The 22,594-nt window shown below is 33.7% G+C and overlaps 2 protein-coding genes across 5 annotated transcripts; both read right to left on the bottom strand.

Moving 5' to 3' along the window:
- LOC136408086 (nose resistant to fluoxetine protein 6) lies at positions 1-20,224 on the bottom strand. Of its 4 annotated transcripts, none has more exons than XM_066388892.1 (13): positions 19,793-20,223; positions 6,351-6,463; positions 6,129-6,293; positions 5,395-5,570; positions 5,211-5,344; positions 4,840-4,941; positions 4,106-4,276; positions 3,824-4,049; positions 3,600-3,765; positions 3,466-3,545; positions 2,922-3,147; positions 2,699-2,873; positions 3-2,641 (listed from the first exon to the last, which is right to left on the bottom strand). In XM_066388892.1, the coding sequence occupies exons 1-13, from the start codon at positions 20,064-20,066 to the stop codon at positions 2,352-2,354; spliced, it is 2,298 nt and encodes a 765-aa protein (XP_066244989.1). In that variant the 5' UTR covers positions 20,067-20,223; the 3' UTR covers positions 3-2,351. The 4 variants fall into 4 exon arrangements, with proteins under 4 accessions (XP_066244997.1, XP_066244989.1, XP_066244981.1 ...); XM_066388884.1 differs by having other exon boundaries at positions 4-2,641; positions 6,345-6,463; XM_066388900.1 differs by lacking the exon at positions 4,840-4,941 and having other exon boundaries at positions 1-2,641; positions 6,345-6,463.
- A 918-nt stretch (positions 20,225-21,142) lies between these two features.
- LOC136408620 (immediate early response 3-interacting protein 1) lies at positions 21,143-22,534 on the bottom strand. The gene is made up of 3 exons (XM_066389722.1): positions 22,356-22,534; positions 21,308-21,412; positions 21,143-21,214 (listed from the first exon to the last, which is right to left on the bottom strand). The coding sequence occupies exons 1-3, from the start codon at positions 22,444-22,446 to the stop codon at positions 21,159-21,161; spliced, it is 252 nt and encodes an 83-aa protein (XP_066245819.1). The 5' UTR covers positions 22,447-22,534; the 3' UTR covers positions 21,143-21,158.
- Between the last annotated feature and the right edge of the window lie 60 nt (positions 22,535-22,594).

Raw genomic sequence — 22,594 nt, 5'->3', positions numbered from 1 at the left:
TTCTCTGTCATCAGGCATTTTCGGTTAAATAATAGATTTGGCAAGTATTATGCCATACCATAATATCAGATATTTATCATCAATGGGAAAAGCCCCATATTATAAGCAACCATATCCCATGGAGCACATAATTACAATAAATGCGAATGAGGGTACGTAGCTAATATACAGTATGATGCAAATGTATGAAATAAATTCATTTAAAATTCGGCGATGTGGTTTTTGGAAAAATGCTCGGACACGTGAGTTTTTATTTTTTCATGCATTTTTTCTGGTAGTAAAGTCATGTATACAGGGTGGCTCAAAAATGAGTTATGACAATCAACTTCATTTTTTCAAATGGAAACCCTTATTTTTTATTTAATTTTCGGATTCTATATCGAATTCTAAGTATGTTCCATGCCTAAATCCAACAGTTATCGAGAAATTTACATTTAAACATATCAGTAACTAAGACAGCTCTTGGACCAGATGCACTTTGTATGGATGCCATTTTTCCTTTTTTAGCGTTAGCTCCATATTAACACCAGACCGATTCGACTCGACAATAATTTACATCAGTCCACGATCCTTAGAACGCTAAAAAAGGAAAAATAGCATCCATACAAAGTGCATCTGGTCTAAGAGATGTCTTAGTTATTGATATGTTTAGACGTAAATTTTCTGATAATTGTCGGGTTTAGATATAAGACATGGTACATGAAACATACTTAGAATTCGATGTAGAATCCGAAAATGAAATAAAAAATAGGGGTTTCTATTTAAAAAAATGAAGTTGATTGTCATAACTCATTTTTGAGCCACCTTGTATACATGACTTTACGGTCAGAAAAACTACATGAAAAAATAAAAATCCACGTGTCCGAGCGTTTTTCCAAAAACCACATCGCTGAATTTTAAATGAATTTATTCCATAAATTTGCATCGTACTGTTTAGTATTGCCTCAGGGGGCGCCCGAACCTTCACATATTACAATGCAGGTCATATATTATTAGGTCTATCCGAATGTAGCAACTATTATGTATATCTACAGATATTTTCCTAGGTAATGGGTAGAAAAGGTTAATTAAGAGAGAATGAATAAGTCTTATCTATTATACTAATTAATATCTATAAAGAATTAAGAACCAAAAAAACTATATATAGTTTGAATATTGAATTTGCGGAATTACGTTTTCGTTCTTAATTTTTAACTTTTGTTTTTAACGTTTCAATTTTTAAAGAGTCATTGATGCATCAGAAGCGTCCATACTTATGATACATAGTCTTGTTCATAAATCATCACGTGGATAACCGCTATTAAAACACATAAACATATGATTAGGTCTCACGATGTATGCCGCAAGTGATAAGTATATTCTAATTAAATTATAATTGGATCTAAGACAGTCTTATTATTATCATTAATTTAATTACTGTATTTCAGGTGAACATATGATTACTCTCTTTCCGAAGAACGTTGATGTGCTCTAAAATTGTAAAAGAATGGGTAAACTTATTTAATAAACAACGGCGTGTAACCTTAAATTTTATTACGAACCTCAACTATTCCTAAAGAAAATACTATCTAAATCAAGTTTGTAATTAAAGGTAAATCTTATTTACGACCTGCTGTCATTTAGAGATTACATCGCGACTCATGACGCAAATCTTCAAGTTCAATATTCCGACTATACCGAAGCTAAACCTATTAAATCACATAAATAAAACTTAAATATATAGGTATGGATAACAGTAAAAACCGTTTATTATGGTGAAGATCTCTTTTAACATTAGATTACCCAATTAATGGTCGTTAACATTAGATATCGTCTTTCTAGAATATCAAACTGGACTCTAATAAAAAATAAAGAAGAGTTCATGTAAGAAAAATTAGAATACAAAAAATTCTCAAATAATGATTTTAATGATAACACGACAATTTGGAATAAATATGACAATTAGTTTATGTTTTAGAAAATATTAGACCATATTAAAATATTTTAAAGATGTCGTCTTACGCCACCATTTTGGTTCTGAATGTCAGCATATGGGTCATTTTAAAGGAACCTTCTACGCAAGACAACCAGCAATTTGTAATGAATATAAACTACCTTATTCAATTTGTTATATGTATAAAAAAATTAATCTTGCGTCTTCAGAAGCAAATATTTCCAAAATTATCTTATATTCTATTATAACAATTCATTCAAAATCATCAGTCCTTTTGTGCGCTCTCATTGATGCCAACTTTCACACGTATATTACCATATTCTTATATTATGTAACATCTTTTTTCTTCCATTCATTCTTTTTGTCTAAGCTAAGCAAAGATCTTTGCTCTATTCATATTCTGATAACAAATCTTTCCTCATACCGACCTATCCGACGTCCTCTTTTTATGCGTGACTATTTTATTTATGATCCTCAACATCGACACTATCGGCGCCTCAAACATCAGTGAAAGGACAAAGGACAGAATGTAAGACCCCACTACTTGACCCATGTAGATTATGATGGTAGGGAGACGTCCCAGATGGAGGGGACTATCCATTCCCATCACCATTCCTCTGATGAGCAAAGGGTGCACCAAGTAAGCGCAGTAAGTTACCCTGCTAAATGGGTACAAGATTGGAAGAGAGAGAATTTTGTTTACTATTCCTGGAAAAGACATAATGTTAAATAGTTGAAAAAATGCCGAGTTAATGGACTTTCTACCTCCATATCCAGTTACACAAGCCACAACTATCCAGGCGAGACCCAGAGCCCATGCAGAATGACTTAGGGAACTATATGCGGCCCCTGTTATAGGGTCTAGTTGTACGTCGTAGAGGCCGTAAACTAGGGCTAGGAGAAGCCCTAAGGAGGAAATCCAGCCCACAATAACTGTAACCTAGAATACTACTATGAAACACTAAAAATTGTTTTAGGCAATATCCACCTTGGACATAGGTATCCTGCAATCTTTCTTGAATAGCAACCACCCAACGCACATGCCGATCATATAGGGCCCCAATCTGGTCCAGGGTTTGTCGTAGATTTTGTCGAAAAGGGCCAATGGGTCGTCGGTGCCAGGCATATGGCTGTTGCTATAGGCTATGTAGCCTGTGGTTATCCAGGAACTTACTGAGAAAAGAATCAGCAAGGAGGCAGCGCTCTTGAAGTGGCTTTATTAAGAAAAAATCAATGTATCAATTATGATTCTATAATCAATCTGTATGTAGCCCTTAAAAGCTGTTGAAATATTAATAAGGAAAATGTTTTCACTAATGTTCATTATTATTATTTTTTCCTTTATTTCGAGACTGTTATGCTACATTATTCATGTAGTCATCATACATCAGTCTATAGAAAACACAATGCAGACTTTAATAATAACCATGAGAATGTCAGAAAACATAGTTATAGCAAAGATTATTTATGGAAATTTCTAGATCTAAATCACATCACTGAACGTTAGGGATGATATAGAATGAAAGGTTTACCTCGCAGCTAATATCAGGATAACAGCTCCAATAGCATAGAATTGCGTGTCGTCTGAGAGGTACCAACTCCAGAGCATGCACTAAATAATGGAAGCAATGTATATATTATAAAGACAAATTGTGACTGCACTTACCATCTCATTCACTGGAAATAAGGTGTTTATATAAAGAATATTCCTCCACCAATATTTAGGGCAAGTTTCATGGTCCATGGTGGGAGGCTCGAAAACTGAGTTGTAATAGAACCATTTCATGACTACTTCTGTGACCCCCAGTGAAAATAAATATGGTACTGTAAGCCTGAAAAATTTGTACTGTGTGTAAAATATGTTTTATACATATCAAAAAGGGATTTTACCTTGCAAATCTGTAGAAAATCAAACCCCAAAAATGTAGTAAACCAGCCACAAACCCACTCTTCCCCTTCGAAAGGGGGTCAAGTTTTCCTTTTGCATTAGTCCTAAAATAGAGAAAGGAAACCAGTAAACCGCTGACAAAAAAGAAAGTATCTACACTGAAAGCTCCATTTGTGATTGTTTGGAACCACAGCTCTTTTTGTACCACTTTTCTGTAATCCATATTATCTAAAATACAGTATAAACTTATACATTTTTCTTTAAACTAAACGAGTAATACCTACCAGAGTATTTGAAGGCAACAATGCAAGTATGGCCCAAAATCACCCATGCCATACTTATGGATTTAAGTCCGTGTAATACTGGAATGGTGTCACTTCCTACAGTTTTATCGCAAATGGTTTTCATGTTGGTTCGCACGGAAAAGGATAAAATTAGCTCTCTGAAGATTAGTCCTGGAAAATTATGTACGTTGAGGAAGAAAAATTATTTATATATATAGATATCCCATTTCAAATAGTGGAAAGATGTTATTAGGATTTATTAAAGCTTTCGATAGAGCCATGTTTAGAATGTATTTGAAGAAATATTTTTAGTAACATTTCGGTCAAGCAGTAGAATTAGTTTTCCTTCCAAATTGTGAGTTTTTCATAATCAATTTGGATTACTATGTATAGTCAGTCAGATTATTATTAAAGTTTATACATAGTGGCTACAGATCCCTTTATTCCTACTTTCACATAATTGATGATTCCAAATCCCGTAAATCAACTGCAGCAGTTCTGACTTATAATTAATGTTAGGAAAGTACAGGACGATCTTTCAATCTCCTGTTAATTTCTTCATAGTAGGATGATGCAATTTTGAACAATCACTTAACTAACGATCGAAAAGCTCTCCCTTAATTTAACGACATGAACATGTTAGAAAGTACTATTATAGTATTAGTTCAAATAATAATTAAAACATTGGTTATTTAACAACATCCAGCACCGATCTTGTTCTCGGAATTACATACTTGCAACAGTTTCACGAGGAGTAGACCCAGAATTGCTTATTGTAGGCCCGTTTCCATTATTATTACCATCGCTGGTATTCACAACATAAATCCCCGATTTGCCTATAAAAATAGTGAAAAATCACGCAACAAACTCTCAGTTTATTGTCATTGTTGAAGAAATACTGAGCCTCAAACCATACCAAATTAGTTAAAATTGAATAACCCCAATGTTTGTTGTTCTTAGTGCGGTTTCAGCTCATTTATTCAGCCCGTAAAATAAATAATTAATTCGAAATTTAATAATTAATTACTACTAAAAATTTGAATAATAATTTATGATGACATCGCAAGGTTTTGATTTTTGGACACTGCAACTTTTGCATACATACCATTAGCCGACTTCAAACTAGGCATTGAATATCTTTGAGTAATCCTTGCTACTTGTTTATTCTTTTGGTGTTCCAAGTAGTAATCGAATAACGTGCCAACCAGCAAGCAACAAGTCACTCCTGCAGTTACCAAACTAGGAAAAAATATTTTAATACCAAATAGAAAGAGGAGTTTTGGACCTACCAAAGAGTCAAAAATGTTCTATCATGGAAAATATTGAAATAGTTGTAATGGGACTTAATGCCAATTACATCTACGGTTACAATATTGGAGGATGAGGCTGTTTGCTTCATTATGGTCTTCACATCGTTTTCAGAGCAAATGTATGGTAAACAGAGACCAACGGACAAGATGCGCTCCTAAATGAATTAAATTTGGAAATAATTATTTTTAATGAACAAGTGTATTAATGACGGTGCAGTAATTTGTGGGGATGTACAATATTTGATTGTGATGTTGCAGTATTTTTCTATGGACTGCATAGATATATTTTGATTAAAGTTTACACATAAAACTCCCTTTATAATCTGCATATTTAACAGCATTTTACACAATTTTAAACTTTGATAACAAATATCTCAAATTTTCCAATGAAACTAAAAAATTCCATTGTGTATGAAGTTTCTTTAACTTTTGCTCTGATTTTCAATTTGGATTTTTTTGATTCTGAAATTCTGAATTGTTCTGATCTGATTCAATTTGAATTTCAGAAATAATAAAGAATTTATCCGAAGACATTTCTTTGAGTATCTGTATTAAGAAAACTCTGTAATTTTCCCAACATTTCTCAAATTTTGTAATGAAACTTTTCCTGAAACTGGTCGAGTCCTGTTTTTACGGGAATAGAAAATATTTACGTAATTTAATCATACATTTTGTATACATTAAAAAAAGTCAATTCAAGATATATGCATTACCTCAGAAGTAAAACTGGAATTCAAATCAATCTTTAACATGTAAAATGAAACTAGGAATGGTGGTACTGAGGAGTGCACCAAAGGACCTTTTCTATATCCGATAGCCTGACTAGGGCTGTCTGGTTCGTACTTTTTAACTGCCCTTTTGACCACCCTGGACCGATTCTAAAAACATTCTTTATAACTTTAGCATATAGTAGAATTAGATAGACTTACCTTGACCACAATGAATCCATTAGGATTAGGAACGATATTATCGCAAAGGTTCTTGGATCCCAACCAGTAATGGTTGCCCCAATACCAACCAGTTGAATATTTGCCGCTGGCATCGTCCACTAATAAAAAAACAATCACACATATACGAGCGTGTCCCAGAAACAATTATAGAAATGAGTATTGAGTGCAAGAAGGTAAAGAAATAGAGCGATTCAACTAAATTTGCCTCAAACAAAAGTTGTTTGTTGTATTTTGTATTATTTCATTTTTATTTTCATTCTACATGGTGTCGAAGTACTTATTTTAACTCTGTAACCTGGGAATAAGTAGAAAGGCTTGTAGGTATGACAAATTCATTTAAAATATCCGTTTCTTTTTTATAAGTGTCGATAGCTTCAATATTTTTATTAATTCTTTACACACTCGAGGAGCCGACGCATCAAGACTAATATATTATTAAAATGCAACTAAAAGTAATAAATAAAAAAAATGATGCAATCTAAAAAAACTTTTAGACGTTATCCCCTAAAGATCAATCGAAAATTAATTAAGTTACTTTTACAATTAATGAAGTGAATGAGTCTAAATCAGTATTTTAATCTTTCGAAATGATAATTTTGGTTGGACAAATTATAAATGCTATTAAATATCAGAATTATCGCATGGTTTGGAAGAATCAGAGACGATTCCTCAAGAGGTTATTGAAAATTTGGTGCGCCTAAGCAATATTGAAATAAAACCTATGTAATATGAGAATTTATTTCATAAAACTTTTTTAAAAGTCAGGCATTTGTCAAAGCAAATGAAACCGAATGCACATGTGTAAGCGGAGAAATTTGATTTTGGACACTATAACTCTTTAAGAATGTCGATAGAGAATTAGCAACAAGAGATAATTTTTTCTTATATCATATATAATCGATGGTCAAATTTTTCCAATTTATATTATATAGTAAACATTGGTAACTCTTAGTTTCCTCCACTTGAGGAAGGACATAAAAAGAAACTAAACACTAACAAAAACCAGTTACAATAATCATTAATAGAGAGATTAAATTAGGTACAATCACATCAAATCAAAAAATAAAATCACTTACTTCAAATTAATCCTTTGGAAAGATGAGTCATCAGCCATAGAGAAGAATTTCCGTTAGTGTTTATTTTCGACACAACAAGTACTGCACTGCTCGGTAGCACGTACGCCCCTGACTTTGTTCTTCTGATTAGCCGAAACTTTTCGTTCGTTTTCGGACACCCGAATGTAAACAAGACGACATTCCCGGTACTGTCAAATAAAATCGCATTTTAAAAGCGCGATTTTTACCTGTTTTTAATCGAGCACGATCCCGCACGACCATTCGTTATCTTTCTATTTAATTAATCTTCAACTTCACACCAAACTTTTCGAGTCTTCCACATTTTCACTTGAAGTTTTATGATTCGCGAGCGAAATGGAAGGAAACGCGAAAACGCCATTAATACTGACAACCAAAGCGTTATTCTTTTGTTTTCAAAACCTTCTAAACAGAAAGCGTCTTTCCCGTGTGACCACAAATGGGACAAATTTTTGTAAAACTATGTGTCGATTTATTTGTACCGAATTTAATCAAGTTTTGTTTTCATAATAAAAAAAAATACCAAATAAAAGCAATCTTAAATTGAGCAGTTTATAATAACAATAAAAGGAGAAAAAAGGTTATGGCGAATACACTTATATTTCTTATATGTTGGTCAAATGATAACGACGATACAATGGCGTCCAATTAATCAAACAGCCTCTTTTGCGAGCTTACAGACCACCAGTCTACCCACGGAATTGATATGGGAAATAAAATAATACATAATGTGTTCAATATAAAGATGTATCAGATTTTCGAAAATCAGTTCGACTTGTCGAAAACAAGCAACTTTTGTATAAGGTAAGTTTAGCAGAATATTTCTATTATTTTATCCACTAGTACGTTATACTCATCGGTACCAATATTCCTGGAATCCCCTGTATTTCTAAATTTATTTTATTATTTTTGTGGTTTAATAAACATAGAGCACCTTGACATGGGATACTTGTTAAAAATGGATTGATAATTGATATTGCGGGGACCTTGAGATGAGCCACCTGACTAAATGGTCATGGTAATACGTCTTTGGGTTTGACCTTTATGAGAAAAAGCTCTGAGTTTTATTTTCTGTATTTTAAATAATGAATTAATGAGGTATTGTTAAATGAATATACCGCGTGTCTCTGCAAAGCGCTGCTATCCCCTTAAATTTTCACACAATTTTTTAAATACAAAGTTAAATTTTTCGTCGTGTAATATATCCAAAGTATACCATTGTCGCTTCATCGAGTTTGCGAACTAAGGAGCTAAGGGATGAGTTTTGCACTTTATGGGACAGTTAGCATGCTATAGCTGCACCCCTAAAGTTTACGTCCAAGGGCGCAAGAAACGCTCTCAAGTTTAACTACCGAAAGAACCGAATTTAAATCTACGTTAATTTATATCAAAATTGGCCTTTGCACGTACGTAGTTTTTGAAGCATAAATTTGCTCTTATACCTTTAAGTTATATGTACATATAATCGTTTACCTATAGCACACCTAAACTAAAGTGTTAAGTAATATTTGTGTCTCGTTTATCAATCGATTTGTGTTTTAAATATATTATATATTGGAAAGAAAATGTTTAAAGGGTTATTGCACCACTGGTACCTCAAGCAAAAACTCGTTTTATAGTCAAAAATTATATAACGGATTTGATTAATAACCTGATATTGAAACTAAACTCTTCCCCGAGTTATCAGGACCAGTTCCCACCTATAAATTATCCATAAAACCACTAGAGGAAATATTTTCTCTTTTTTTTTGGATTGAGAATATTACTAGATCATTTTTAATCACCGTGAAACTGCTTTGTACCCGTTTAACTGAGGTTTTTGTAACACTCAAACTTTCTTAAACAATCGTTCCGAAAATAAACACTACTATCCAAGAGGCTTAAAAGTGGTTTATTTGAAGTAAATTTGTTAAACATATTTTTTTTAAATTAACCACAACTTCGTGCCCATCAAGTATAAACCGACCTACGCCTCATTTTCAGGCAAATGTAATTGGTCTTAAAAATTAATAACGTAAAAATAACGTTATAATATTTGAATGTCACAGGTGCCCTTTCGCGACGTAATTTCAACGATGCTTTGCGAACAAATTTTTACGTTTTCAGACGTAGTATTGACGTCATTTTAAATCATTTAGTAGGGAAGTGTTTAAAATTGAACGGGATGAATCCCTCTTAATTGCATCATCTTTTGTTGAATCATTTTAAATGAATTGTATCCTCTTTAATAGATATAAAGTAAATTTTAGTGATTTCGAAATTATTTATTATGTATGTCAGAAGTTCCCTAACTCGTAGAGAAACAAAAACACAAGTTTAGGCGGTACTTCTTTATTTCTCTAGAATCGGGAATCGAATGAATCCCTTTTTGATGCGTGAGAGTCACCCCAGGTGCATCTGCTTTTCTTCCAAAAGCCTGTCACCATACTTCCCACATTCTTCCCACACTTACATCCCTTAATCATCTTATTCGCACTTCCATATGTTTTTAGGCGAGATGATAAACAGACCTTTATCTTTTACCACGAATGATCTATTCTGACTAGTACAAGTTTAGTCCATTTCTAATTTACAATGGGGCACCAGTAGGTGCCTGTGACATTCCGCACATGTCCAAGGATAGGTTACAATATTATGGGACAACATGTTTTTTGCATTTACATTGAATAGGTTGATAAGTAACCCCATATGGCTTTCTTTATGAAAGCTCACATGTACTTATTTTGATAGGTTTTAATACATCATTAGGTTAAAAAAATTAGCGTCACAATGATGTCATCTTGCAGGAAATTTTGACTTTTTTTTATTTTGTTGAAAATTTTCTAGCGAGACGAGAGTGTTTTGGAAACTCTGAGTAATTTAAATATAAAGATAAAATTTTCCTACTCTGAATTTCCAAAAATTCTTCTTGAAGTCACCTTAAATTAATGCAAAATTTAAAAACCATTTAAAATATGAACCCTGTGAAGCCGCTTTGTGATGCAAATTCCTCCACAACATATTTTAGAGGTCTCGATGAAAAATATTGACGTCAGTATTGATATGGTATTTGGGTAGGCAAGAAACGAAGCTGGCTGAAAGAGAATTTTAGCAATATTTTAAACTTAGTTTTGTTATTTATGACCTCAGAATGGCATTAATTTTGTCCAAAAAAACGGGTATCACCTTGCCTAAACCGAACGACTTGAAAATGAGTTTGAATGCCGTATGAGACTTAAATGTGTGTGTCTTTTACAACTCGAATCAATGTTAATTCATCAGCAATACAGAGTGTTCCAAAAAGGTTGTGCCAAACTTTAGAAGGTATAGAGGACATTACGGTGAACAATTTTTGCATAAAAACCCATAGTTAAAAAATAACCGTTTTCGCTCAGGAATCATTTTTGTTCCAAAACGTATTGTTACCTCGTTGACACCAAAATACTTTGGTATTTAATTCGTTTTTATTAAAGATTATGTAAGAAAAATTAATAATAAAGGTTCGAAATGACAACCCCCAACCTGGTTACATAAATTTGTTCTTTGAATGATTGAATCGCGCACCCCTTGTAAGATGTGCGAATTTTGCTGCACGAAGAGAGGCTGTTGTCACTCTTCCTTATATTTACTTTTGGGTGACGATAGGAGTTTCATATATCGATGACTGGACGTAACTCTAAGGAAAAAATCCAACAGGCTTAAATCGGGATATCGCGCTAGCTGCGTGATAGGTCCGCCTCTTCTGATCCATCGTCAATGAAAATATTAGTTTAGATTATTCTGCACAATACGGGCAAAATGTGAAGTTGCACTATGAAGCTTTGATCCATGCGACGTGAGGATTGTAATAGTCCGATATACATGTGGTTATTGCGACTATTGAAGCACTCGTCCCTGGTGAAACAAGCCTCATCGGTGAATAGAATTACCAAAATCTGGTTGGTTTGCAATACGTTGCAAAAACCATTGGGAAAAATGTACCCGTGGACTTACTGCTTGCACTTTTTGAAGGTGATAAGGGTGCAAGAGTCGTTCGTGAAGTACTCGACACATTGTTTGGTGAGCAGCGTTCGTTTAATTCGCTATTACACACGTGCTGGTGGTAGATTGTTGATCAGTTCAAATGTTTTTCTCAAAGGCCACTGTTCGTGCAGGCCGTGGATATCCGGTTCCTCTATCTGGTTAAAAACTGCCTTTTTCTTGTAATGGACGATGGGATACCAAAATATGTTTCGAGACGGATGTCGGTAATTCGGAGAACGTCCAGCATAAAGGCGATCTTTTTCTCTAACACTACGAATTGCTTCGCCATAAATTAGGTGCATGTCTGTATCCTTTTTAAATGTAAATTTGACCATTTTCAGAGTTGAAAAGCAAACATTTTTCGCCAAAGAAAGGAATATGAAGCATTTAATTTGCTGCGATTGTGAATAAAATCACTTTTCCACAACATTAGGTTTAGGAATGCACTTGACAAACTTGCCCCTGGAAACAAAAAGTATTCATTTTGAATATTGAAGTCTTTTCAACAAAAATGAGTGTTAAGCAAAAACGGCTTATTTTTGACTAGGGGTTTGTATGCAAAAATTGTTCTCCGCAATGTCCCCTATATCCTCTTTAAGTTTGGCACAATATTTTTGGAACGCCCAATATATCAAACTCTGAGCTAATCATAGATTCAAGAACGCACCCTGAGACCTCGAGTAGGTTTCGACTAACTCATACTGACCTAAACTAGGATTTACAGAATTCTGGTCAAAGGGAAATTTCCAGAATTCTTAATTAAACCGGAACTTCTCGTATCAAAGCTTTCAGAATTGAACAGATTGAATATGATTGAAAGTATTGTTCAATGATACGTATATCAACATGCGCAGGCAGCAATAGGATTAATTTATATTATTCAAATTCATAGGTTTGCAAGTGTTATTAATTCTATAGTCGTGCGAATTGTTAACGCACCCTATACATAGAGACAATACTGTTGTAGAAATACCATTATTACAAAATTTCTCTTTTATTATTGTGTCATATAATTCCAATTAAATCTATGTGAAGGACTTGAGATATCGACCCAATAAAGTAGCATATCGAAATCAATTAAGAACTTGAAATTGCATTATCGGTAATAAATCATTGAATCTGCAAAAAAATAGAAAAATCGTGTTTAATTAGGTTTTCGAAACTGATAAGGCGCGTATGCACCACGTCTAGGTAACTTATCTAGGGGGCGAATTTCACTTTTAAATTCTCAAACAGATTCAAAAGGTGTTCACATGTTTCTTGCATTAAACTCGTGATGTTAACATACAGAACGTAATGCACGCATGCAAACATTGCCGTACCAGGTAAGACCTGCTAACTAGGTCATTAGAGCAAGACCAGATTACTCTTACTTAACGTTTTCGCTTTCTTCTCCAAAATGAGCTATCTCCGATGATTAACAGATTATTAATTATATAATCTTTGTTAAGTGAAAATTGAACGTTTAATTCATGCCAGCGTCTGATATTTGTTTATGCATGATAATTCAAGGTTCTGTTGATTTCTTGTGTCGAATGAGTCGTGAATCAATTGGTCTTCTATAGAGTTGGCATTACAACAATTGTATGTAAAAAAGGAAGCATTAACAATTTGGTAGTTTTATACCTCAGCAGGTATTGATAGTGAATAATGGGATTAAGCTAGGAGCGGGCAGCAATAAATTATATATTTTGCGCTATAGAGAATAATTATGCACCCAGTCGTTGTTTTTACATTTAGAGCGGATATTTTGGCCATAATGGCCATAATGGCCAACCTACACACATGCAACGTTAATTTTCAATTATATCATAATACGAATTTATGAGGCTAGATTAAAACCCCGTGTTAAGTCAGGGGAACATCGAAATCGTTATTTTGTTATTTACGTATCCGACACCGGAAATAAAACCGACCAAAATAATATACCAAATAAGGGCAATTCAAGGAGATCTGGGAAAGTCAATGATTAACCACAAGTACAGCTAGGTCAATCGAGCCAATCTTTAACGAGATCAGATCAGAAATCGCTAAAAGTGAAGGTTTTAAATGTTTTAACGTGAAGGTCAGATACATACACATACAGTTACAAAATTGACCGTACATAACGTGTAAGCTAATAAATCTATTACAAATAAATGTTTCCACACTTTTTTGTGTTGAATGAACATCCGTATCTGTTATAAATAATTATAGAATAAAATGTGTTAAAATCACAAAGAAGTATCAATTAAAAAATAATAATTAAGAAACAATAATAAACAATAAATGTAGACACTAAATTAACAGTACAAAACACAAATATATACAAATTACTAATTCACTTTAAGAAATTAGTACTTTTTAGTACTTCCGTTAGCTTTAATTACAGCTTTCAAGCCACGTGGCATAGATTGTACCAGCTATTTTGTTACATCTGCAGAAATATTTTGACGACGTTTTTGAATTCTTTTAAATTACTACAGTTGCGATTTTGATCTTCGTTTTTTAAAATTCCCCACAGATTCTCAATCGAGTTTAGATCTGTTGATTGAGGTGGAAAATTTATTAATTTTAGTACATTATACTATATCAACCATTGTTTTACAATACCAGCAGTGTGCTTAAAATTATTGCCTTGTTGGAAATAACAAATTCTAGGCATGTTCAATTTTTCAGCAGAAGATCTCAAATTGGTTTTTAAAACATCGAGGTAGACATTATTGTCCATTATTTTCTTAATTTAGTGCAAGTTCCCTGTATCACTAGCTCCCATAGCACCCTATAATATTAAAAATTCTCTTCCATGCTTAAGTGTTTTAACAACATTTTTATTATGAAGCTTTGTATTTGGTTTTCTCCATATAATTTATTTCAAATCTGAGTAGAATAAGTAAATTTTTGTTTTATCTGTGAAAATCACCGTGCCTCAGGACTCAGCAAATTCATTTAAATATTTTTTAATTGTTGTAAAAACGTTTATGTCGACTAATTTTTGATATATACAAGGTTTCTTTCGTGCTATTATGCCATTATAACCGATTTTTCTAAGAACTCTTCACACTGTTTCAGTTGACACAGGTTTATTTATTCTTTGGGACATTTCTGTCGTTAATTTTGAAACACTTTTTTCGGATTAATCCTCCTTTCACGTAAAACGAAATTTTCATTCTTTTCAGACAGTGATGTTTTTTCCGTCCTCTTCCAGGCTTGTCTTGTATTAATCTTTCATAGCGATATTTGTATATAATCACTGCACTGTGAAATGTACCTTGTCTATTAATTCACCAATTTTTCTCATTGTGGATCCTGTAGAATAAAAGTTTAATACTAGTTTATGTGTTATAAGATTAGTTAAATTTTTTTTTGTCATAATTATTATTTCTGATGAAATTAATGCAGTAAGCTCAGCACAATGGTTTATGAATAAATGTATCAGTCATCGGCAGAATTGGAGCAAAAAACTTGTATTGGCAAGTTTTTTGAGGCTATAAAAATGAATTACATGTTTTGTATGGCTAATTGTGTGTCTACATTTATAGTTGATTATTGTTTATTAATTATTATTTTTGAATTCAAACTACTTTGCTACTTTTTGTAGCATATTCTATTCTATACTTATTCGGAATAGTTATATGTTCGTTAAAACACAAAAAAGTGTGGATACATATTTGTAACAAATTTATTAACTTTTACTTTATGTACGGTCAATTTTGTAAGCAAATGTATCTGCACCCTTTTCTAAAGCTTAATGGCATTATTACAAGGATTGTCTTATGTTTTACATACAAGGATATAGATGGCAACACTACTCAAATGTCATTAATAAAATTTCAATTTTTAGTTAACCTAAATCCAAAGTTTCAGTGCGACCCTTATAGTGCTATAGATACAATGAAGTTTCAAAGTTGACAACAACGTTGTCAACTTTGGTCAACGTCGTTGTTCGAACAATGGAATTAAACCGATAAGATTTTGGCACAATAATTTTTTATAATGTGGAAGAGAATTATCTCAACAAGAATGCTTCGACGAGTGGGTTTCTGTTTTTTGGCAATGAAACGCCAGATCAGCCGACAATTTCTCCTTGATAGAGAGAATTCAAACGTAAATGGAAGAGTCTTAGCGACGATTCAAAGGCAGGTGCATCAACAACGACAATCACAGGAAAATGACGATGCTGTGCGCAAGCGCAACAAGGAAGATCGGCTTGTGACATATCGCAAAATTGAGGCATCATTGGGATCTCAAAGACTTCAATTAAAAAATTTTTGCATGAAGAAGTGACTATAAAAAAATTGTGTCTCGTTGGGTACCGCATCTGTTGACCGAAGAACAGAAAGAAGCTAAGGTTAATTGGTGACCAAAGACTCTAGATCACTTCAACACAGGAAACTCTAAAAACGTGTACAGCATTGTCAGTTGTGATAAATCGTAGATTTACTCATAAGAATACAAAAATAAAGGCCAGTCGTCTGTTTGAGTTTTCCAAGGTGAAGGAAAACCAACAAAAGTCATCCGTTCTCGCAGTGTGTTCAAAAAGATGGTCGCGATATTTGTCTCAAGAGCAGACCATGTAGCAACAATTCTCTGAAAAGATTAAAGAATTGTTACTACTGATTGGTATACAACCATTTGCCAAATCGTCGCTGGGCTTAGAAAAATCAACCCCAAACGACAAATTATCCTCCACCAAGAAAAGACAAGTTCGCACACAGTTCGCAAGACGATGAAATTTTTAACGCAACATTACGTTGAATTGTTAGACCATCCTCCGTATAGTCTCGACCTAAGTCTCAACTATTTCTTTACCTTTCCGAAAATCAAGAATAGACTGCGTCGTCAAAAGTTAGTCACCAGAAGAAGCAATCAACACCTTCAAAAACGTCATTTTGACTCTGTTAACAAAGGAGTGCAATAACTGCTTCCAGAATTCCAGAAAAAAGCTATCTACTGTTTTATTCCAGTTCTATATGTAAAACTTAAAACAGCTCTCGTACTACTTGAACAGCATTTTATGGCTACATAACGGGAAATTTATCCACGGCACAAGCACCCAGCTTTTGACCCATTTCCTATAATTCCTTTATGTAAAATTCGCATTAAAACAACTCACCTGCAAATTTGGTCACCAAAAGTGCACACTACTCATTGCATAACTTCAGCTTTCACCACTGTTTTGGAATATTACCCAATAATGTAGAACAAAGTCGAGTTTACGCATAGGTGTCTTCGCAATTGCATATTAAACCACCCTCGTCATGACTCGGCGTAATCTCTCATGAAACATACATAATTGGTAATTCTGCCTGAACCAAATAACTTCGATCTCTTGGCTCATACAGTCATGCATGGAACGCCATTATATAACTTATTAATTGCTGATTTCGCAAATAAAAACTGAGCTAATGACTGACATTATAGCGGAACTTAGACCTATTTTCGGGACAAGAGTGAAGCACACATAATGTAAATAGTACAAATTGCAAAACCATTGCAAATTTGTTATTACTTATTTAGTGCTTTCTAAAGAATTTAATAATGTGCATCCGATTGTCGCGGAATGATGCGCTCAGTGATAAATTCTGCTCCAATCTTTTAACGCTTAATATGCTAATACTTGTAAGTCTTGCCGGGTGTAGAGAAGATTTGAGATACACGTGTTTCCCATTATAATTATTCAAATATGTGTGCCATTCAAAGGCGTCAATTTGGAGAATTCCAAATCAATCGTTGAGAGATAATTTTAGCTGTATCGAGCCCATATAATTTAAATTTAAGTCATAAAGCCCCAATTAAGGCCCAAAGAAATTTGAAAAATCGACCCATAATATGCATAAATTACATTAACTTTTTATTATTCGCCATAATACTCCAGTCTGCACGATCAGTTAATAAGTTTCCTCGTTTAATTTAAATTTACTAATAGTCTCTATGGCAATTTTGTCTTCACTTTTCAAACGGATCTACAACAGTATGCTTTGGGATTTAGCATTTTGACGTAAACTGATTAAATAAACGGAAGTTGTAATTATTAAGTAGCTGTTAATAATCACCTACTTTCATCTGCTTGTTTAAGTTTATTGAGTTAGAAGATGCATAGGCAAATATGGTTCAAGTAGTTCAAAAGAAAGATCTCGGTTAAACAAATTATCAATTTTAATTTGCACGTACGCCTTGAAAAGTTTGATGTTATTATATCACTGTTTTGACAAACCTTGCACCTGAGTAGCATTTGGAACCTGAGGCAGGCTGCTTCAGGTTCACAGGATAAGGAAAACGGGCCCGGATTGCGGGAACTATGGAGTCGTCGACACCGCAGTGCAGTGCATTTTCCAATGCCCCATTTATTCGAAGAGCAGTGAGACGTGCTAACAGAATGCGTGGACAACTTAACTCCAACATCTCTTATCAACCCTCATAAAGAGGGACCACGGCAGCAATGCCTTTTCTGCGATGGTTACACGCATGGAGCATGCCTCTCAAGGAGGACAATAACTCTGGATCAAAAAAAAGAGAAGGTACGATTGAAACATAGAACATAATGGGACTGCAATAATCCCAATCCATAAGACGACGACCCATGTTCCAGGAAAAAATGGACGACCAGCACCAACGTCCGCATTCGCGGAAAATGGATGGGCGGAAGGTAATTGAGTGACGATTTATCCTCCATGGATAGTTCCGGGTCATTGCAGGCTGCAGGAAAAGGAAACCCGAGATTTTTAGTGAATAGGCGCCTTGGCAAATTCCACACTACCCAGCGGGCAGAACACCAGACCGAGTGTCTTTTGCAGATCTTCCTCGAGGCAAAAAAATTGCTTCAGGTTTAGATTTACTAAATATTCTTCACAGCCTTCCAAAATGTTACCCTGAGATCGGTAGGACATTACTCAGAAATTCAAAAAAGAACAATTCAGGTCACTCCCCATTACTGAAATAGTGCAAATTAGCGATGATAAACTTGTACAATTATCTAACCGGAACTGAGATAATCAAGAACATTTCAGCGATTTTGGTTGACCTAGACTGGTCCGAATCAGAAGTTTAATGATTTTAAAATAAATTCGAAAATGGTAAAATTCTTGCCTAATCCAATAGAGAAACTTTCACCTTCTTCTTGAACTTTCTTGAATAACTCTATCGAGGTGGTTTCAACCTTTTGAGTATATCCGAATGAAAGATTTTTTACTAACCCTGATTTATCCCAATCCAAAAAATTTGAGCATTTCCGACTTACCATACTTTAACTTAACTGAATAAAAATGTACCTGTCTTCAATAACCTGGAATCATTCTTAATCAAGAAAAACTTTCAGCGTTTTTGAACTATAAATCAATCTATGCGGTTAACCTGAACGAAAATAAACTTCTAACTTTTTGACTAACTAGGACGCCGGCTTCGATCGCAAAAATTGCAATTTTCAGCGTCAATCAAGAAGCTTTCAGTACTTTTATTTAAACCATGACATGATATTGAAAAATTGTTATATTCAACAATTTACGCGTACTTACAGTTTACAGTAACTCGATTCGGTAAATGTTAAAAAAATCATCGACAATCAGGAGAAAAATGTTCTTAAAAAGAAATTAAAACCGTTATATTGATAAAATTGTCGTAGGGCTCGTAGGTCAAAGTGCTGGCAACCTTGCCAAGAGGATAATATCCATGAAAATTGCCTTCTAGATAAAGTTGCCAGTACGTCTATCTTCGGCTATTAGAAGAAGCCATTAAAACGAAACTTAAATTTTTAAAATGTAGACTGGTGTTTTAATAGTAACGAAAGAAAATCAATCAAATTATTAGACTAATATTTGCTGTCACTAGTGTAATAATGTTGAGCAATCTTGCGATATAAAAATACCATAAGATAATTAATCCCAGACTGTATGGAAAAGGGGGGGTACACGAGTCTTTCGCTCTCCGCATTACGACATTAAAAATCGTCAGATAAAAGTTAAACAATACTACTACAGACAACAGGTAATAGCAATTATCTACTTATTACATGCAAATTTCGGCCTAAAGCTAATTTCATCCATGAGTCAAATACCAAAAGAGTTTTGAAATAAAGCAATTACAAAGACATTAGAGCTGTAATTCACTTACTTCAGTCTGCATTTTTTTAATATCGATTAACTTGGTGATTGCATACTGGAAGAAAAGGGATTAAGCTGCAAGCAATTGCAGGTAATTGTATACGTTCAGCATTACTGTAATGTGCACATTTTATGAAAAGAATAGCAAATTTGTGAAGGGGCAATAAGTACGCAGACAAGAGTTTAATCGCCAATTTTAACCAACCACAAACGAGAAAATTCGTAACTTTTTTAAACTAACACTAGTACTTACTTTTTAACGCCCAAATTTCTGCTTTCTTAAGTCCATCCAAATACGCCTCCACATCCTTCTGGCAATCCGTAGAAATTTCATTTCTGAACTCAGACCAACGATTTCTCAATGCCTCACTATTATAAAAATTGAGTACATTTTGCAAACTCAACGGCACTTCAACGTCACTCAACGAATTCTCACTGGTTTGAGGCTCTTGAGTGAACTGTGTGCTATTCGATTTAACTAGACAGACGCAACTTAGCAGTACCAAAAAATCGCGAAGCAAGTACATCTTGGGCACATTTAAATGTTATTTAATCAACATTAAAAAAACGCTATTATTACCGAAGACTGGGAGCTCTCGTATTTCAGCGCGACTGCAAGAAGTCGGCACCAGCAGTTAATTCCGCTTATAACTTTCTCTCTCGTTGCCAAAGATAAGCTAACATTTCTTTGATATTGGCGCGACCCCTTCTACCTCTACCACGATCATGTAACCTCCGGGAAGCTTTGTGCTCGTGGATTATTCTTGTTTCTTACACTTACTCATTATTATTTCGTCAGGCAGACAGTTAAATAACGAAAGCTCACCATTAAAAGTAAAGGCGAGTAGAAAATGTATGTTTATGGGTAATTGACATATAGAGAATAATAATAGTTAAAGCCAGATTTATAGATTGGCGAGACATAATATGGCACAGGAATTTTTAGTTTTCAGTTTACCTAGAGGTTTTCCTTTTTATCACATAAATAGTGTCTGTTATCGTAGATTTTTTGCTACAATGACAAAAATAATGATTTTTGATTTGCTCAACACAAGGTGCACATCGCAGCATAACACAACAGATAAGACTTAGTCTCACCTGTCAGAGTCATGTCTGTAGAGGTCATGTCTTGTGTGATGCTATGCGATGCTGTGCTAAACTTGTGCATGTATAAATCCACCGACGCACTCTGCATGTTTCAACTTCTTGTGTTATTCTATGCAAATTTAAAATCCGGTTGAAGTAGTGTGCAATTCGTATAGATGCCGTCACTTAATGAATATTAAAGAAAAAAAAATGAATGGTTGGTGATTTTTTGGATGCGCTAATCAAGATGCATATTGCTTGAGGAATTAGTGTAATTTGGACTAGTTTTCCCGTTGATAATTAGTTTCGCCCATATATTTTTATGATGTAAACACATTTGGTTTTAAAATAAGTGTTTGTAATTTTTATGATACTTCGGGATTTGTTTGTTGTTTATTACTAATAACTTTATATAAAACTTGAATAGTTAATCTCAAATCGAATTTAATTGAATACTTTTTTAAAAATAATTTCAGTAAAAAAAAATATAAATGGTTTTCACCTATATCTCAAAGGATAAATATCCTTTTAAGTCATCCAAGTATTAATTTTAGAACTATTGTTAAGGCGTTGAGGAGGATCAAAGGAACTGAAAAAATACAAAGTGCAGTTAAAAAATAAATATATACCTATAAAGTTACCAGAATGCAGTCAAAAATCATTTAATAACTAATATACATACCTCGAGCCACAGTACGGATTGAATGTAATAAATTAAATATCTGTGCTTTGGTGGATGGTCCTTCTCCAAAGCCTTGCGTGTTTGAATTTTTGTAGCCCCATCCAACTACAAAGAAAAATGAATGTATATGATATGTCTTATACAAGTTCATCTTGATTTCAGGGGCACCATTCTGTAATTAATTGTAAGTAAGATTAAGGAAATATAGAAGGCATAGAAGTGAAGACATTTTGAGACAGTTTTTGTAAGCTTAATATCACCATTTTCATTTGTAAGATCACACAACCCAATTGGTTACGAAATATCTGACTTTTTTGTCGAGGGAAAGCAAATTACTCTATTACGAAAGGGTGAAAGTTGAAATGTCAACTAGGCAGACCCATTAATATAACCAAAAAAGTTGTATTAGAAGAGCTACTTCTAATCAACTTAAGTTTTTACACTTTCATAAGATGGAAACTTGCTCAAAGGAGAGGTAAATGCTAATCTATATGTAATAATTTGTCATGAATCTTGTATGTGCACAATCTGACAAAAAACTACCAACAAGAGTTATGCAAATTGTGCGGCTATACAATTTGAACTTTCACTCAAATCTTTTATTAAGTCACTTGTCTGCCATCTTATTTGTTCCTGAAGCGCCAGACCATCAGTATTTAGCAAGTTAGGCAAACTAAATTCACCTCATGTATGTCTACACACAATGCTGTTTGATAAACTTGGTATGATCATGCAAGACTGGCAACAAAATGTTAGATATAAACTAGACCAGATTAAAACCTATTTGAGGAGAAATATGGGAAAGGCTATATAATTTTGCTATACACAAAGCAAATTGTGATGTTATAATGTCCATATTACGAATGTCCTCTGCATAACTTTACCTAGAGATAATTTCCACAAAAATCATGGTATTGTAGCTTTGGTTAATAAGTAGATAGATAATAGTATCTCCTTGACAAAATTAGCCTCACATGAATAGCTTGGCTCTTAACATGTTAATTTATGGCGTTTTAACCAGATTCTTAATTAGTATAAATATACTTACTTTTACTAAGAAATCGATCTTCGTTTAAGATACAGATTGCATTCAAGCATAAAATACTGGCTTCAAATAAATTCCATAAAGAGAATGCCATTTTTTAAATTAAAATATTGGAAAAATTAAATGAAAATTAAACAAATTTCAAAACCACTTCCCTTTGAGGTTAAGTTGCAATGTTTACGTGTAAACATCAAAGGGGAATATTTGGCAGCTTTTTTCCCCTACTTCCCATTGTACCTCTA

The sequence above is a fragment of the Euwallacea similis genome, chromosome 1 (genome assembly GCF_039881205.1).
Source record: "Euwallacea similis isolate ESF13 chromosome 1, ESF131.1, whole genome shotgun sequence".
In the NCBI taxonomy this organism is placed as follows: Eukaryota; Metazoa; Arthropoda; class Insecta; order Coleoptera; family Curculionidae; genus Euwallacea; species Euwallacea similis.
The sequence above is the reverse complement of the archived record's forward strand: the minus strand, read 5'-3'. Positions and strand labels throughout refer to the sequence as shown.

Excerpts from the sequence above, each read along its gene's own strand:
- LOC136408086 (XM_066388884.1), bottom strand. The coding sequence starts at position 20,066 with ATGTACTTGCTTCGCGATTTTTTGGTACTGCTAAGTTGCGTCTGTCTA. Across the intron at positions 6,294-6,344 it reads ATGGATTCATTGTGGTCAAG|AATCGGTCCAGGGTGGTCAA; the intron begins GTAAGTCTATCT and ends GAATGTTTTTAG. Across the intron at positions 3,546-3,599 it reads TATTTCCAGTGAATGAGATG|TGCATGCTCTGGAGTTGGTA; the intron begins GTAAGTGCAGTC and ends TCCATTATTTAG.
- LOC136408620 (XM_066389722.1), bottom strand. The coding sequence starts at position 22,446 with ATGGCATTCTCTTTATGGAATTTATTTGAAGCCAGTATTTTATGCTTG. Across the intron at positions 21,413-22,355 it reads AGATCGATTTCTTAGTAAAA|TTGGATGGGGCTACAAAAAT; the intron begins GTAAGTATATTT and ends TTTTCTTTGTAG. Across the intron at positions 21,215-21,307 it reads AATCCGTACTGTGGCTCGAG|TTCCTTTGATCCTCCTCAAC; the intron begins GTATGTATATTA and ends GTATTTTTTCAG.